At 46.4% G+C, this 15,933-nt stretch overlaps 3 protein-coding genes across 3 annotated transcripts; all 3 read left to right on the top strand.

Annotated features, from left to right (window-relative positions):
- The first annotated feature begins 326 nt into the window (after positions 1 to 326).
- LOC112886616 (CASP-like protein 2U1) lies at positions 327 to 1,453 on the top strand. Its single transcript, XM_025952564.1, has 2 exons — positions 327 to 636; positions 731 to 1,453. The coding sequence occupies exons 1-2, from the start codon at positions 467 to 469 to the stop codon at positions 1,122 to 1,124; spliced, it is 564 nt and encodes a 187-aa protein (XP_025808349.1). The 5' UTR covers positions 327 to 466; the 3' UTR covers positions 1,125 to 1,453.
- A 4,246-nt stretch (positions 1,454 to 5,699) lies between these two features.
- On the top strand, positions 5,700 to 8,685 carry LOC112883912 (probable stress-associated endoplasmic reticulum protein). The gene is made up of 3 exons (XM_025949180.1): positions 5,700 to 5,806; positions 7,394 to 7,550; positions 8,365 to 8,685. The coding sequence occupies exons 1-3, from the start codon at positions 5,804 to 5,806 to the stop codon at positions 8,409 to 8,411; spliced, it is 207 nt and encodes a 68-aa protein (XP_025804965.1). The 5' UTR covers positions 5,700 to 5,803; the 3' UTR covers positions 8,412 to 8,685.
- Positions 8,686 to 12,959: 4,274 nt separating this feature from the next.
- On the top strand, positions 12,960 to 14,918 carry LOC112883961 (polyol transporter 5-like). Its single transcript, XM_025949238.1, has 3 exons — positions 12,960 to 13,164; positions 13,278 to 13,624; positions 13,753 to 14,918. Exons 1-3 carry the CDS (start codon positions 13,017 to 13,019, stop codon positions 14,716 to 14,718), a joined length of 1,461 nt encoding a protein of 486 aa, XP_025805023.1. The 5' UTR covers positions 12,960 to 13,016; the 3' UTR covers positions 14,719 to 14,918.
- The last annotated feature ends 1,015 nt before the right edge of the window (positions 14,919 to 15,933 follow it).

The following is a 15,933-nucleotide window of genomic DNA, read 5'->3' as shown; positions in this document are numbered from 1 at the left end:
ATGCGAATACGATGCATATCAATGTTTATACGCCGCATTATTCGAATCCGAATTTGAGTGAAAATAAATATCAATATCCGTATTTTAAATACGTTCCCATCCCAACAGCTAACGAGCGCCGAACGTGGTGATCGATGACGGTGATGTGTGAAAGCGTTTTCGCCAGAGTAGGCCTTGGCGTGCGCACGCCCGACGCTATCCGCTTTCTGGGAAAGAGCGCCCGTGATGGTGGCCGCAATAAATCACCCGCTGCCACGCGCACTAGCGCCAAATCGTAGTGGAGGAAGAAGCTTAATTTTCTTCCGCTATAAATAAAAGTAGCCGTCGATCGACGATGGAGACGGAGCCACTCCCGTGAACCTTCACTCCCCTCCACTAGTCACTCTCTAGCTAATCTCTGGTTGATTGCCAAGAGCGAGCTAGCTAGCCGGCCGCCGCCTCGCCCTGCTGCACGACGGCCGCCGCCATGGCGGGCGCCGCGGCGGAGCGGAAGGTGAGGGTGGCGGAGCTGGCGCTGCGCGCGCTCCTCTGCGGGCTGGCGGCCCTGGCGGCGGCGCTGGTCGCCACCGACGCCCAGACCCGGACCTTCTTCTCCTTCCAGAAGAAGGCCACCTTCAGGGACATGAAGGCCATGGTGTAAGTCGATCGCCGCCCTAGGCTCCGATGATCCCACCATATGTAGTAGCACCCGACGATGATCCTGGATTCATCCGCCTTCACGCGCCCGCAGGTTCTTGGTGGTCGCCACCGGCGTGGCCGCCGGGTACAGCCTGCTGCAGGCGGCGCGGTGCTGCTGCTGCGGCCTCCAGCCGACGAGCCGCCGGGCCCTGGCCTGGTGCGTCTTCTCCTGCGACCAGGCGCTGGCGTACGCGGTGCTGGCGGCGCTCGCGGCGGCGCTGCAGGCGTCGCTCATCGCCAAGCGCGGCCAGCCCGAGCTGCAGTGGATGGGGATCTGCGCCATGTACGGCGCCTTCTGCAGGCAGGCCGGCGGGGGGCTCGCCAGCGCCGTCGGGGCCGGGGTCGCCGCCGTCCTGGTCGCCTTCATCTCCGCATTCAACCTCTTCAGGCTCTACGGCGACAAGACCGGCGGCGCCGCCCGGAACGGCGCCGGCGCCACGTGGTAGTGTGTAGCTGCTAGTGCACTGAAAGCTTTGCTTGGTTGCGCATCGCGATGGCACAAATACAATGCGAGATGGGAAGAATAGATGGTCGAGTGAAACCATGATGGCACGTGGAACTGCATTCCCAAACTCTCTGCGGTGCTTTCAGTCGCCCAAATCTACAATCTGGTGCTTATGGCCTTTTGGAAACTCATTGTTATCAAAACGTAGGATTCAAATTGGTTGCCGACTGTAATCTTACGCGACTTCAATTAGAATGCATAAAATTTCCAATAAATTGTTTGGATGCAGCACATGAGAAAATAAAGAATTCAGCGTGTGCTTGGTTTCGGGGCCAAGTGGGATGGGTTTGGATCCATCCTTATTTTTTTTATCCAACCTATATAGTGTTTGGTTGAGAGGATTGGGTTAAATCTAAGTTTTTGTTTTCCTTAGAGAGATTTAGAGGAATGGATTGATGCCATTTTTATACCGTTAAACAGTTATCTATGGAATCTACCTATCACCCTCTCTATTTTTTGTTTCTCCTCCATCCTATTCTTCTTCACCGAGCTCGGCCTGCCCCGTCCCCTCCGCTTGCCCTACACCGGATGTGTCCTCCGCCCACCGGCCTCACGCCACCCCGAATCGGCCGCCGCCACCGCCCGCCTCCGCCGCCGCCCACCCGTCCTCCGCTCGTCCTCCGGCCGCCTCCGCCACACGCTTGGCTCCCCGCGCCGCTGCTCCCTGCGCCTTGGCTCCCCACGCCTCGGCTCGCCGCTGTCCACCGTTCCCCGTGCCACTGCTTGCCGCCGTCTATCTGCCTTGCACCGCCATGAAAGGATTTTAGTGATGCCTAGAGGGAGGTGAATAGGTGTATCTGAAAATTTCTGAAAAATTCTTTGCAGCGATTAAATCTATCAAAACTTCCGATAGGTGTAGGAAGTTCCGATGGTTGGAACTTCCGGCACAGGACCGGAACTTCCGACAAAAAGAAAAGTTCTTATACCAAATTCAAAATTAAACTTGAAACTGCAGAACCTGACTTAATCAAAAGTTGAGCAAAAATGCTAGGAGACTTCTGCAAGTGATTTTTGCAAGCACAACAACTTGAGAACGTAGATCGGCACAAAATAAGCTCTATGTCAACGAGAACTAAATAAATGCAATAAGTACAAGACACAAGAGATTTGTTCACTGAAATTCACTTCCACCAAAGAAGCTACGTCTCCATTGAGGAGCTCACAAAGAGCAGGGTCTTATACTTACCCTTTTCCTCCCTCAATCAACCACAAAAGGAGGATTGAATCACTTACTGGTAAATCCACGAAGTATGGGTAATACAAATTTGCTGGAGCGCACACACATGAGAGGACGCTCAATCGGATGATGCCGAACCGTCTAGGAGCAAGCTTCAAGAGTAATAAATACGAATTGATGGATGTAGATGCTTCAAATGCTCTTGAGATGAACTTGACTGCCTTCTCACTCAAAAGCTCAAGCCTCACACTTCAAACTTTCTCTCACCCAAGCCCTAGCTCGAATCAACTTATGGATTAGCTCTTGAAGGGAGTGGGGAGAAATATTGGAAGCTCTAGGATGTGTTCTTCACGGGAAAAAATAGCAGCAAGTGAAGAGGGGCTGAGGGGCTATAAATATCTACATCCTAAAAGTAGCCGTTAGTGTGCAGGATAAGTGATGGTCGAAACTTCTGACCCTTTTAAATCAGCCTGCCCAAGGACCCCCTGTCGGAAGATACTGACAACTTCCGACAGATGTCGGAACTTCCAACAACTGCAGATACTGCAGGATGGCAATGTACAAGTGTATGATTTGTGTCTCTCATAGGTGGTTAGCATCTCAATTAAGCATTTTGATATCTTCATGATATCTATTCGTGTCCCCTTAATAGTACGATTTTTTTCTATACTCAAATTCAAAAAAGAAATCAAATAAAAGATCTTCTTTTAGGCTCCAACACCATCTTTCAAATAAATTGATGTCTTTTCTTGCTCTTTTTCATTTCATCAAATTTTAAACTGTTCATAACCTAATAAACTCATTAGCTCTTTAATTATACATGTTATCAACACCAAAACCCACTCAGAGGGTCAAATGCACTTCCACGCCCGCCCCTACTCTCGCTCTGGCTTGGGTAGCCCGAGAAAGACGGAGAGCAACAACATCCAAATAGGTCGGATTGTTCTGCTCGATTTGAGGGAACCAATTGGACCCGCATATGAGGGGAAAGGATGGACCATCCCACATGGAATTGCAAGCAAACGTGGGTCGAAGTGGGTCGGACCCGTTCCGACCTACTTTGTCCCACCATCCAAACACACCTTTTAATGTTTGAACATAAAAGGAAAGTTTATAGAAGCTTATACCTTTTCTTTCTTTTTAAACATAGTATGAACGTAGATGGTTATTACATACACATAGTTTGTATATGGCGTATATTGAGGTTAATAAAGTAATCACAATTCACAAATGCCTTGTTGATAAAAAATGTCATTAGCTAAAGGTACGGTGCAACTACTCATCTGAATAGACATGTTTCACTGCAAAGAAAACCTAACCGACTCTGGTACTCTTAGTTTGTCAAAGTACGTACCTTATGTCAGAATTTTTGGAACCTTTTGTTCGAGCTATTCTACATGACTTTGTGGGATTTTAGGATGATGAATCCTATGTACCATAGCCCTCCTACACTAGCTCCATGTACTCACAAACACGAAGATACAAATTAAAAAAAACATATTTGGTCCACTCGTTCCGCGATCATATAAAAAAAGTGTAGAACAAGGTAGCATGGTAAAGTTGTGTTCGATGGCGAATCCGGCGGTAAAGTGAAGAGATAGCTTATCTCCTTCTCTTATTCTTTCTTCCCTCTTTTTTTTCATTCTTTGTAAAAAAATGAAGGAGGGAGTGGAACTTAGGGGTATTAATTTTGTGGAGGTAGAGCCCTCGGATCCGCCCCTTGTGGCGTCATGGAAACGCCCATTTAGGTTGACCGATGAAGAAAGGGTCGTCCGTAGCGTCGCACGACGAAGAACGCCCATTTAGGTTGACCGATGAAGAAAGGGTCGTCCGTGGCGTCGCACGACGAAGAATCTAGCAGCACGTAATCTGACCCGAAATCCCGGGCGGCGAGGCAGGCAGCAAGCGGCCCATTCCCGATGCGTTAAGCAACGCACGCGTGCAGCAACTCCACTACGGACATCACCACCACGTTGCTTGGATGGCAGGAAAAGGAACAAACAAAAGCGTGCCTTTTAGTTCCTCGCATTAGTTTTGTGAAACCAAACAGCTTTTTTTTATGTTTTATTTAGATATGTGCGTATTAACTAATAAAAAGATTGAAAAGGTGGTAACACCTTTCATTTTTGTAAAAGTGATATTATTTATTTATTAAAAACTAGCAAATATTTCCATACGTTGCGATGAGAAGTTGTACAAATATATTGATTAGCATATATATATATATATTATATATATGATATGTATTTCATAATAACATAGTGCGTGTCGTTCGCGGACTTCAGTTCTTTTCTATTTTTTACTCACCAAGCTCTAATTTAAATGGTTTCGAACTCTTAACTCAATATACGGTCACCCAAGTTCTGATTAGGATTCTGATTGACGGACCAAGAAATCATTACTTATTTTAATAATAAGTAGAGATAGAGATAAGAACTGAAGACGAAGAAACAATACACACAAGGTAACACATATTTTTTATAAAAGTTGAGAATACAAAAGGCAACATCTCTCTCGAATTGGAGGGAGCATACACCTAAGGAAAATTAAAATTAAGTATGCTTCCTTCTTCAACACGACAAATTCAATAACAAAAAGCTTGATTTTATTTGAAACACGATGACGTGGGTCCACACGACTGGACTTACATTTTCTATTTGATTGTACTAGAAAGAAATTGAGATTCAAATAACTTTACGTGAGGGTGATTAGCTAATTAGTTCATACTACATTCATTTCAAATTATAGATCATTTTATCTTTTTAAATATATACACGCTATATCTAGATAGATGGATCCATCTATAGAAAGACAGATCCTTATCCATCTATTGCTTCCCATTCTTCCTTTCTTCCTTCATCTTCGTTCCACACGCAGACTGGTAGACTGTTTGCCTGGATGGATACGTACGGGCACAAAGGGAGGACCTTTTGCCACATGGCCGGCCACGATGAATTGATGATGGTCGTTGCCTGTGGGAGGGACGGCGAACGGGCGAAGTAGCAGCCTAGCAGGACACCTTTTTTTTTTAGGGGAATCGGTGTCGTGAGGTGGAGGAGACATGGCGAGAGCCCGTGGCTACAAAGTGGCCCTCGACACAAAGCCCATTCTACTCAAATCAAGCCCACGCGGGCCTGGAGCGTGCTCCCCATTCCCGTCCAAAAGCCCAGCGCGCGCCGCACTAATCTCGAGGCGAAACGAACGGTCTCCTGCCTCCCAGGTCCACGCGTCAGGTCCCGCCCAATGCGCTCCCGCCACGGCACCCCAACCACGTCCCCAACCGGCCTGGCAGTTACGAGAGGGCAACCTTGCATAAAACCCCTCGCGTCGGCCCCCAAATCGCGCGCATCTCCCGCTCCCCTGCTCTGCTCCTCGCCGGCCCGCCCCGCCTCGCCCCTCGCAGTCGGACGCCGGCCCCGTCCCCCGGCCACCCCCCCGCGAAGATGGTAAGCGTGGAGAAACCTCTTAACCGGATGCTCCTTTCTCGACTCGTAAGGTTCCGTGGCTGGCGTAGGATTGGGGTGTTTCCGACCCCATCCCTCGGCCGCGGGCCTGGAGGATTAGTTGAATTTCCGCTTTGTTTTCTTTTTACCCCGTGTGATGCGATCTGGAGTGTCGATGCATGCGTTCGTTCCGTCGTTCGATTTGGTCCCGCGGGGGACTGGTTCGATTGGTATCTCGCGTCGGGGATTTGCGCGGGTCCGGTGGGTGCCGTCTGCGTGATTCCTTCCGCTGCGAGTACGGAGCCATGCGGTAGCGGTACTGGTGGTGTGGTGTCTCGGGGTAGGCCTCGCCTTACAAGCTGGGGGAGATTTCAATTCGCAGGGACGACTATTCCTGAGGGGATTTTGTTGTTGCCCTTCCAGTGCACTCTCTGTTTGGGGGAGATCTAAAAAAATGGAGAAGGTAATCTGAAAGGAAATGGGGATAGTTCATTGAGCGCGCCAAGGTTAGGTGGCGGGCTTGATGTGGGGCTGTAAGTGTGGCTGGGTTGGATGGTGACAGACAATGAAATTTTGGATTTACAAATTCCATGCATATATTTCGCCCCCAGTGCTGGCATCTGTTGATTTGAAATATATACGGATATTGTCATGGATTAAGCTATGCCGACGATAATTTGTGCTTCATCTGTTGATTTCTGAAGTCTGGATATAGTTTCTCTTATGTTGCAGATAATGATGCTTTTGATTTCGAACTGTCAACTTCATAAACACTACTAAGATCTTACATTTCTTTTCTTAGAAGAATATAGGAATCATGTTCTGCGGTTGGGGCTGTCAGTCATTTAGTGTTTGGCATCAGATAACCTTCAATCCAATCTGAAGCTTGAAGTTATTTTTACTATTTTAGGAGTGATCCATAATAGGGATGGTTCTAGAAAAACCATCAGTGTCTGGAAGACTGTTTGTCTGTTTGGTAGCAATCTTTGACGACTTTGGAACTGACATGAATGTAAGCATTTTTTTTGGATGATTTTATTTTTGTGATCTCCAATTTGGTTGCTCTGTGGCTAGTGTGTTTTTATCTTCAATTGTAATGCTTACCGCTGTGTCACTCTCTATAGTCTATATATCTGATGCTGTGTCACATTGATCTAAACTGATGCAAACCGGTATCCTCAGCGTTTTGTCTGGACTTCAAATTGTAGCTGTTATTTTTTGGTTGTTGGACCATTCACCATCATTTTTAGATTGGCTTGTTATATTGACAGTTTTAGTTATTCAACAGGTGAAGTGGGCCTTTAGCAGTTAGTTTATTGGAAATTAGTAAGATTTATTTTGCACTGTTGGTCATTGTTTTTTCAGTAAATATCTGGTACTATACAAATAAGTTGTATAATTATCAATCCTGAATGGGAATAGAAGATAGGTTTGACACAATTCCGCTGTGGTCCTTTCTCAACTGATTGATTCTTAACTGGATCTGAATGTTTTCAAAAAAAACTATCCAGTCACTATGCTACTTTTGTCCAATTAGTAACTTTTATCTTTGATTCAGTATACTAAATTAATTTTGTTTGCATTCATCAGACTACTTCAAGGCGTCTTGCTGACAGGAAGAGTGCCAAGTTCCAGAAGAATATCACAAAGAGGGGTTCCGTGCCTGAGACTACTGTGAAGAAGGGGAATGACTACCCTGTTGGACCGATCGTGCTTGGATTCTTCATTTTTGTGGTCATTGGATCATGTAAGCATTGCACCAAACCTTCACTACTCTCCCTTCTTTTTTGCTACTCCTAGGTATCCCTTATATTTTGGAGTTGTTTTCTTTTGAAGTCATTGTTCTTTGAGTGATGCCACATCAAAATATGGTTCTGCAAGGAACAATTTTGCATTCATGAACTTAATGTTTAAATATAAAACTAGTTTGACTCATCCGTTGGGTTATTTAGTGATTCTCTGCTTCTGTCCTTTGTGACTGATGGAACCTGAAATCTTGTTAGTCATCACTAATAAGTGCTTGAAATATTGTTTGAACATGCCTGACCAGTTTACCTAGCGAAGATGTTGGATAGAACAATGCTCATTTTCATTACATTATCCACTGCATGTTTGGATGGGCTGTACGATTTTCTGGTTTGTTGACCATTTATCACCCAAACTAAAATGGATACTGCAACCAGCTTTGTAAGCATGCTACCTCTTTTTTTTTGGTCATTGAGGGTATTAAAATGGCCCAGATGTAACTATTATTCACTTCGTTCTAAGTTGTAAAAAGTCAATGTTACCGAGTTGATTTCCAGGATTGTGCAAATTTACTTGTCTAATGCATTGCATGCTTCAAATTTAGTTGCCCGCCAAACATGCTGTAACTTATTTTTGACTTTTGCCTTGTATACGTGTGTTTTCTGTCTGTCTCTGTTTCCTTTGTATGTTAGGCAATCTCCTAACTTAGGCGTATCTGCTTTGAAAGAAAGACTTTCATTTCCTTACCACGCCAGAGAAGGCAGTGATCTAAGCGAAGAGAAATCTGACAGCTTGTTCTCGTGGTCTCTATGCAGCCTTGTTTCAGATAATCAGGACAGCGACCAGCGGCGGGATGGCTTGAACTGAGCTAAACTCAGAAGCGTGTCCATCCATGCATATGTGTTCGGGAGCTGGGAGGCAGTATCTGTATTCTGTAGCAAACTTGTTCCTGGATAATGTCGTGTAGTGTTGCGAATCTTGCGTTTCTTTCCTGTTGTTTGGAGCATCAAAGAGTTTTAAGCTTAAACTGGATGTTGGATCATGCGCAGGCTGAAAGTTTAAAGATATGAGAGAACCTTAATCTGTAGAAGAGCAGCTGTAATTCCGCCGTTGGGTGGTTTCTCTCTATCTGCATAGATACTGTGCAGTGGCGTTGGTTGAGTCAGTCTGCAGTTGGTTGGATCGTGCGGAGAGACATGCTATGCTAGTGGAGATTGGCTCAGTTTCTCATAGAGCGACCGTTGACTGCAGATCCTTGCGTGGTTTCACTATCCAAATTAGATCTCGAAAGTGACCATGTCACGTATAATAATATCGTGCAACCACTATAAGAAAATTTGAGTATCTATGACCATTTTTGTGACAATTCTTTTTTCGGGAAAAGTCATAAAACAACAGTCGGTTAGTGAGGATTCAAACTATATTGTTATTAAGCGGGGTAGGGACATAGGCTTTGCTTGGCCAACCACCTTGACGAGGAAGACTTTCCGTCACATAGTTAGTGCAATCAGTGCTGATTTTAGAACGTCATGGAATATCATTTGAATTTTAGAAGGTTAATGATTGTTTTGAAGAAAATGGTCTAGTTATTACTTTCTTAGAGTTTTGGACTTGTACGAGCGTGCCAAACCAGGATCTTCTATGAGAGCCCATTCCTTTTCGTTTTCTCTTGTCTCCCTGCTCCATGTGTCCAACAAAGCTACCATGTAAGCGAGCTATAAGATATTAATTTATTACTTTTGCTCTAGTATTTTGTTTCGAAACACGGTACAAACAAACACACTCACAAATACAAATATGCATTCACACTCACCCCGTGGATACACACACCTTCGAAAGACTTTCGAAAGACTGAGCCGGCAGATCTCTAGATTGACGAAGTCACAACAAATACCTTTCTGTTGATGGGCACATCACCTACCACTGAAAAATAACAAAATAGCGCTGGTCAAATTATACAATAAATTCAGAAAAATACGAGCATCCACATTGAGTTGAGGACGAACTTGGGTGGACAGGTTCGACCACAAGAAATCATACCAGCTGAGTGTAAACGCTCGGTCTAGGTATTCTATAACATAGATTTAATGACAAACCGTGTGATGAAGAAACATTTCTATTATTCTTATAGGAAAGAGCGTGTTTTTTACCTCAAATATCGTCGAAGTGTGACTTTCATCCCTTATGTTTTAGTTGGTGCAAATCAACCTCTAAATACTAATCATCCCCAAATCGTCTTAACAATGGTTTAGTGATATCTGACTGGGTCACATAACCATCTAACTAATCACTTCTTAGCCACGTCATATGTTGAGTCCAACCAATCGTATAACAATTCAGTGCGGATCGATTTCATTAATTTTCCATATGTTCTGTTTGCTGTCCCTACCCTAACCCTTGCTAGCTTGGCGGCGGTCATGATGGTGTTGGAGGGAAGAGGAGGGAGTTGCCTAGGTCGTGCTATCCGTCTTCATCATATCACTACCGTGTATCTTTTGCGGGCGTGGCACAAGAGGGTGCAACCTACTCAGGTTGTGCGAAAATGGCAGGTCACGCTAATTTTCAATTCTACTTGATTTTATCAGGAAAACTACTTTAGAGAATTTTCTGAAAAATTCTTGGTGGGTCTTATATTTTTTTACTCAACATGAGTATATGTATATGGTCTGAATTATTGTCAGGTAGCATTAAACCATTATCAATGCAAGGTGGGATGATTGGTGCACCTGTTTTGTTTGTTAGGGGATTGATTTGCACCAATTAAACTATTAACAATGAATGCTACATTTAATAATACTTAAGGGATGAAAAATACACTTTTTTCCATTCTTATATGACAAAAACTCCATCATCGAGAAAAAAAAACTCCATCGGTGTGACAATTACCCATCACCGTAGATACTCAAATTTCTTGTAGGGGGTGTTCAGTTATATTTAGATCGTAGAGTCGTTATCCCGTGCAGTGTTTCCTAACAAGCTGGCCGGCCGTCCATACAAAACTTCCAGTCACATGTGCCAAGTCGGTTTCTGGTTTTTATTAGTAGAGGACCTCTCATCAGAGTAGATGACATTATTGGGGACGGTGTTTTAACTCGGAGCAGCTGTACCTCTCATAAACCCATCAAATTAAGCTCCCATCATCATTAAGAGCTGGTGTGTTCATCTGCAGACAACCTATCTTTTTCCTGCGTAAATGCTGCCGCGACAAGTGATATTTTTTGCCCGACAAATGAAATACGGCACGCGCATGCATGTTCTTATAATCTTATTGGCGTATAGGACGACGTCACATCATGGAGCCCCGATAGAGTCGTAGGAGAGCCCAGCATATCATCGAGCTTGAGTGATCATGCACACTGCCATGCCATTCCTTTCCTTCTCCACAAGGGAAAAGTGTAGATTACCCCCTCATACTCTTACAGAGGTGTACATTACCTCCCTAGCTTTTAAACAGTGTACTCTTGGAGCAACTTCAAGAGACTTTTTATATCTTTCCTCATTGTTAGGAATAGAGATTTTGATGGAAAAATACCTTTTTTTCTATAACTTTTGTGGTACTGGACTTCTGTAGGGTCGTGTCCATCCTAAGTTTTCCTGTTATTTTTCTTCCTCCTATAAGAAGCTGTCTGCTTCCTTTGGTGTGAAAGCTCTACACAGCTGTCCCCAAGGATGTCCATTCCATTCCCTCCAACAGCTTCTCTAAGTGGTTATCCAAATGTAGCTATCCTCCATTCTGCATTTTTCGCTAGCCAAAGATAGATAATGAAAATGGCTTTCTAGAATGTACACAAGATATAGAAAAACTGTTAGAAAGTGAAAACATATCGAATACGATTTTTATGTAGAAAACTATCCAAATGATAATTTAGAGAGTGAAATTTAGAAAAACTCTTGGAGATGCTCTTAACCTTAAACTCTCTAAATTGTGGAGATTACCCTGTTGGCTTTAAGATTGGTTTAGTGCTGACTAGTCTTGATTTTTCCTCCTCATAATCTCCATACTGGGCAGATAATTAAATAGACTTCTTGCCGTACCTATCAACCGTGCATGGTATTTGGCGCCCTCTCCCGATCACCATGAAATGAAGCGTTCAAATTGATTTCTTTCTATTCCAACTATCCCTCTCTGGAACAATTGCACAAAACTGTAGTTCTTGGAGGTAACAAGGGAGAGGATCAATCGAGGGTTATGGAGAATGTTGCATTTGGGATTTAAACGGACAACCAGAGCTCATCTATAAGTTAGTTCTTCTCACATTTTTTCACTCGTCCATTGGAAATAGACAAATGAGCACGTGCAGCAGGGATAATTCTTCTCACAGATTTGAGCATCTTTTGTGTTTGTGTAGGGTAGCAATGTTCCAGATGGGCAGCAATGTTTGTGTTTTGTGAACCAGTCTTAAGGCCAGCAGGGGGTAATCTCCACGGTTTAGAGAATTTAAGGTTAAAAGTATAAAGGGGTAATTTATACTTTTTCCTTTCGACAACTACCACGCACGACTACAAAGACCACCAAGAGATGGGGAGGCAATATAATGCAGTGTCTAGGAAGGTGGGTTAATTTCTTGGGCGGAAATAGCGACGACGATGTGGCTCATGAGGAGGATGTTGGGTGGGGAAGGAGGCGAAACCACTAGAGGAGACGGTGATGGAAGGAGGCGGGTGAGCGAGGGCATGGCGAATTTGTACGAGGCACGCCTCTATATAAACCGCACGCAACCTGCTATCCCTCGGCATAACACACTTGTACATATGTCGTTGAGTTTTTTTGTTGAACAGTGCAGAAACTTGGTATGGGGGACTTCAATTTTCTTTTGTTTTACATTTTATAAAAATAATATTACTTGATTAGAAATAAGTAGTACGTACTGCTTTGGCCAACCATCCAAATAAAGGCAATTGATTGTCTGCTGGTCCGCACGATAACCCTACTGGGTGAGGGATAGAGTTCTGCATCCTCTAGAATGATTGAAAAAAATATATCTATATACGTCATTCGTTGCAAATCATAGGTCGATTTGGCATTTTTAAATGCATAATTTTTATTATATATCTAGACATAGTTTATATCTACGTGCATAGTAAAAACTATGTGCTTAGAAATGCTAAAACAACCTATAATTTAAAAAATTTGAAACAGAGGGAATATAGTTCAGCTAATTTAGAGTTCAAATGAAAGGAAGTGGGATAAAAAATTATGAATTGGCTAGGCACATAGCAAACCCCCTGCTACATGTCACCTTTTACATCCAAGGTGGATGACACCTTGGCAGCTCAAGCCCACACCCACACCCGCACCCACGTCCACGTCAGCTCCACACGACTTGGCTCATGGCCCCTGCACCGCCACACGTCATCGCGCGCGCGCGCGACCTGTCGCCTACTCGCCTGTCCCGGGGCAATTAAGCCCGGCCGGCCAGCGACCAGTACCCGCTGCCTTCGACAGGTCACCCTGAGCCGGCGAGCCATGGCGCACCAACCACGAGACGCCGAGGCGCCGCTGCTCGCCAAGCCCGACGCCACCGCCCCGGCGCCGGCGCCGGCGGTGAAGCGCAACAAGTACCCCTTCTTCTGCGCCGTGCTCGCCTCCATGACCTCCGTCCTCACAGGCTACAGTACGCGGATCCTTGCTCGCTGGATTACCCATCTACATCTTTGCATATATGTATCTTTGCATGCGCATGCTGAATCGAGGACCGTCATGCCATGGCATGCCCGGCGGCGGCAGACGTGGCGGTGATGAGCGGCGCGCAGATCTTCATGGCGGAGGACCTGGGCATCAGCGACGCGCAGGTCGAGGTGCTCTCGGGGATCATCAACATCTACTCGCTCGCCGGCGCGCTGCTGGCCGGGTGGACCTCCGACCGCCTCGGCCGCCGCCTCACCATCGTGCTCGCCAACGTCTTGTTCCTCGCGGGCCCGCTGTGCATGACGCTCGCGGGAGGGTACAACGCGCTCATGGTGGGCCGCTTCATCGCCGGCATCGCCGTCGGCTACGACTTCGTCATCGCGCCCGTCTACGCCGCCGAGATCTCGCCGGCGTCCTCCCGCGGCCTCCTTACCTCAGTCCCCGAGGTATATGCTGCTAGCTCTGTGTGTGTGTGTGTGTGTCAAGAAGAATAATTGACATGTAAAAATGAACCAGATTAAAATTTTGATTTGATTGTTTTGTGCAATCCTGTCGTTGTTGCTGGTTCTTGAAGATTTTTAACAACACGGGAGTGATGCTGAGCTACGTGTCGAACCTCGCCTTCTCGGGGCTGCCACCGCATCTGTCGTGGCGGGTGATGTTCGCGGCGGGGGCGGTGCCGCCGGTGTTCCTGGCGGCCGGCACGCTCACCATGCCGGAGTCGCCGAGGTGGCTGGTCATGAAGGGCCGGGTCGCCGAGGCCAAAGCCGTGCTCCACCGGACGTCGGACACGCCCGCCGAGGCCGAGCGGCGGCTGCTCGAGATCGAGGACGTCGTCTCCGGCGGCGCCCAGGGGAAAGGGAGCAGCAGCGCGTGGAAGGAGGCGGCGACGAAGCCCGGCGTCCGCCGCGTGCTGGCCATGGTGCTGACGCTGCAGTTCTTCCAGCAGGCGTCGGGCATCGACTCGGTGGTGCTGTACGGCCCGCGGATCCTCGCCACGGCCGGCGTCACCTCCAACACCTCGCTCCTCAGCCTCAACGTCCTCTTCGGCGTCGCCAAGGCGGGGTCCATCCTCATCGCCATGGCGCTGGTCGACCGCGCCGGCCGCCGGCCGCTCCTCCTCGTGAGCACGGGCGGCATGGCGGCGTCGCTGCTGCTCGTGGGCTCCCTGTTCGCGGCGTCCGCGAGCACCAAGAAGGGCGACGCCGCGGTGTCCGCGGCGAGCGTGGCCGCGGTGGTGGCGTACGTGGTGTTCTTCTCCATGGGGCTGGGGCCCATGGCGTGGGTGTACAGCTCGGAGATCCTGCCGCTCCGGCTGCGGGGGCAGGGCGCGGGTCTCGGCACCGCCATGAACCGCACCATGTGCGCGGTGGTCATCATGACCTTCATCACGCTGTACAAGGCCATCACCATGGCCGGCGCGTTCTACCTCTACGCCGCCATCTCTGCCGCCGCCTTCGTGTTCGTCTACGCGTGCCTGCCGGAGACCAGGGGACGGAGCCTCGAGGACATGGAGGACCTCTTCCACACAAAGTTATAATTGAAATGGAGGCTATAATTTAATCATTCAAATGTAAGAGTTTTGGGCTTTGGCCCAAATAAATTTCCGTATAAATCCAAATTAGGCCTTCTGCTGCTGCTTAGTGCATGGTATAGTTTGAAATTGTACACTCGATTTAAAGCAGTCTAGGGAGGAAATCAAACTGGCCACTTATTATGGTATGAAATAATTTTCTCTAATGAGCCTTTAAGGCTGATTGTTTTCCTATAGATTGATTCTAGCCATTGTTTACATGCTATAGTATGTACCATGTTTCACATGTGTTTCTGCGGCATATACTTATGGTTTACATGCTTTTTGGTTTTGTTTACAAATTTACTAGATACTATACCAAGCAGCATGACATGTGCTAAACCTTTGGTTCAGATACTGTTTGTAGATGATGCACATATCCGTTTGTAGGACTTGCATAAACAGACAGTTCTGTTGTGCTAAAACCGTCTTAAAATATCCACAAGGATGCAAATGGGTGTTTGTGACGACTATCTGGATGTTGTCAACAGAAACAGACGTTCCAATCAAGAAATTGAAGAACACCCTTATGACGATGATACCTCCAACTTCATCAGCTAATATAAGCAGAGCGCAAAGACAGCTCCATCGTCCAGCCCAAACTCAGCAACAAACTAACCAAGGCCACCCCTGCATAACGCGCACTAGCCCATCAGCACGGCTCCTCCTCATGTACCCATGGACAGGCATCAGTCCATTAGCAGAGAAGAAGAGAGCAGGGATCTCATCATAATTGAAGAACTGTGAGAATGTTGCCCTGAAGTACTACAACATGCACCACAACGTACTAAGTTCGCACCCCTAGATCATGAAATGGATGAGCAACGAAGATCAGAGACAACAGAGAAGCCTTGCATATATCGTAACTTACAAAGTTTCCAGCAGCTATGTGGCTATGGATCATGCGTGCTGCATATAAAGGATAGTCTGCATCAAAGTTCATCAGTCGAGGCCCAAGCTCATACAGCATCCCAGGCACATGTTCCGGTACTGCAAAAAAAAAGATAAATTATATATATATCAATGTTGCATATTCCAAAACAATCACACAATCATATCAAACAGGAGAGCATAAACAGTATTTTGGTACACATAGGTTTTTGGGCCACTGAGCATCCAAATTGTTACCACCTGCCCCCCGATGGCTGTGATGGTGAGCATGATGACCATTCAGTATAGTGA

Source organism: Panicum hallii, chromosome 3 (assembly GCF_002211085.1).
Source record: "Panicum hallii strain FIL2 chromosome 3, PHallii_v3.1, whole genome shotgun sequence".
Classification (NCBI taxonomy): domain Eukaryota; kingdom Viridiplantae; phylum Streptophyta; class Magnoliopsida; order Poales; family Poaceae; genus Panicum; species Panicum hallii.
The sequence above is the reverse complement of the archived record's forward strand: the minus strand, read 5'-3'. Positions and strand labels throughout refer to the sequence as shown.

Bases quoted from the DNA above. Each gene is read 5' to 3' on its own strand.
- LOC112883961 (XM_025949238.1), top strand. From the start codon at position 13,017: ATGGCGCACCAACCACGAGACGCCGAGGCGCCGCTGCTCGCCAAGCCC. The intron at 13,165-13,277 runs GTACGCGGATCC...CGGCGGCGGCAG, and splicing joins CTCCGTCCTCACAGGCTACA to ACGTGGCGGTGATGAGCGGC. The intron at 13,625-13,752 runs GTATATGCTGCT...TGGTTCTTGAAG, and splicing joins TCCTTACCTCAGTCCCCGAG to ATTTTTAACAACACGGGAGT.
- LOC112883912 (XM_025949180.1), top strand. The intron at 7,551-8,364 runs GTAAGCATTGCA...GTCTCTATGCAG, and splicing joins TTTTGTGGTCATTGGATCAT to CCTTGTTTCAGATAATCAGG.
- LOC112886616 (XM_025952564.1), top strand. From the start codon at position 467: ATGGCGGGCGCCGCGGCGGAGCGGAAGGTGAGGGTGGCGGAGCTGGCG. The intron at 637-730 runs GTAAGTCGATCG...ACGCGCCCGCAG, and splicing joins AGGGACATGAAGGCCATGGT to GTTCTTGGTGGTCGCCACCG.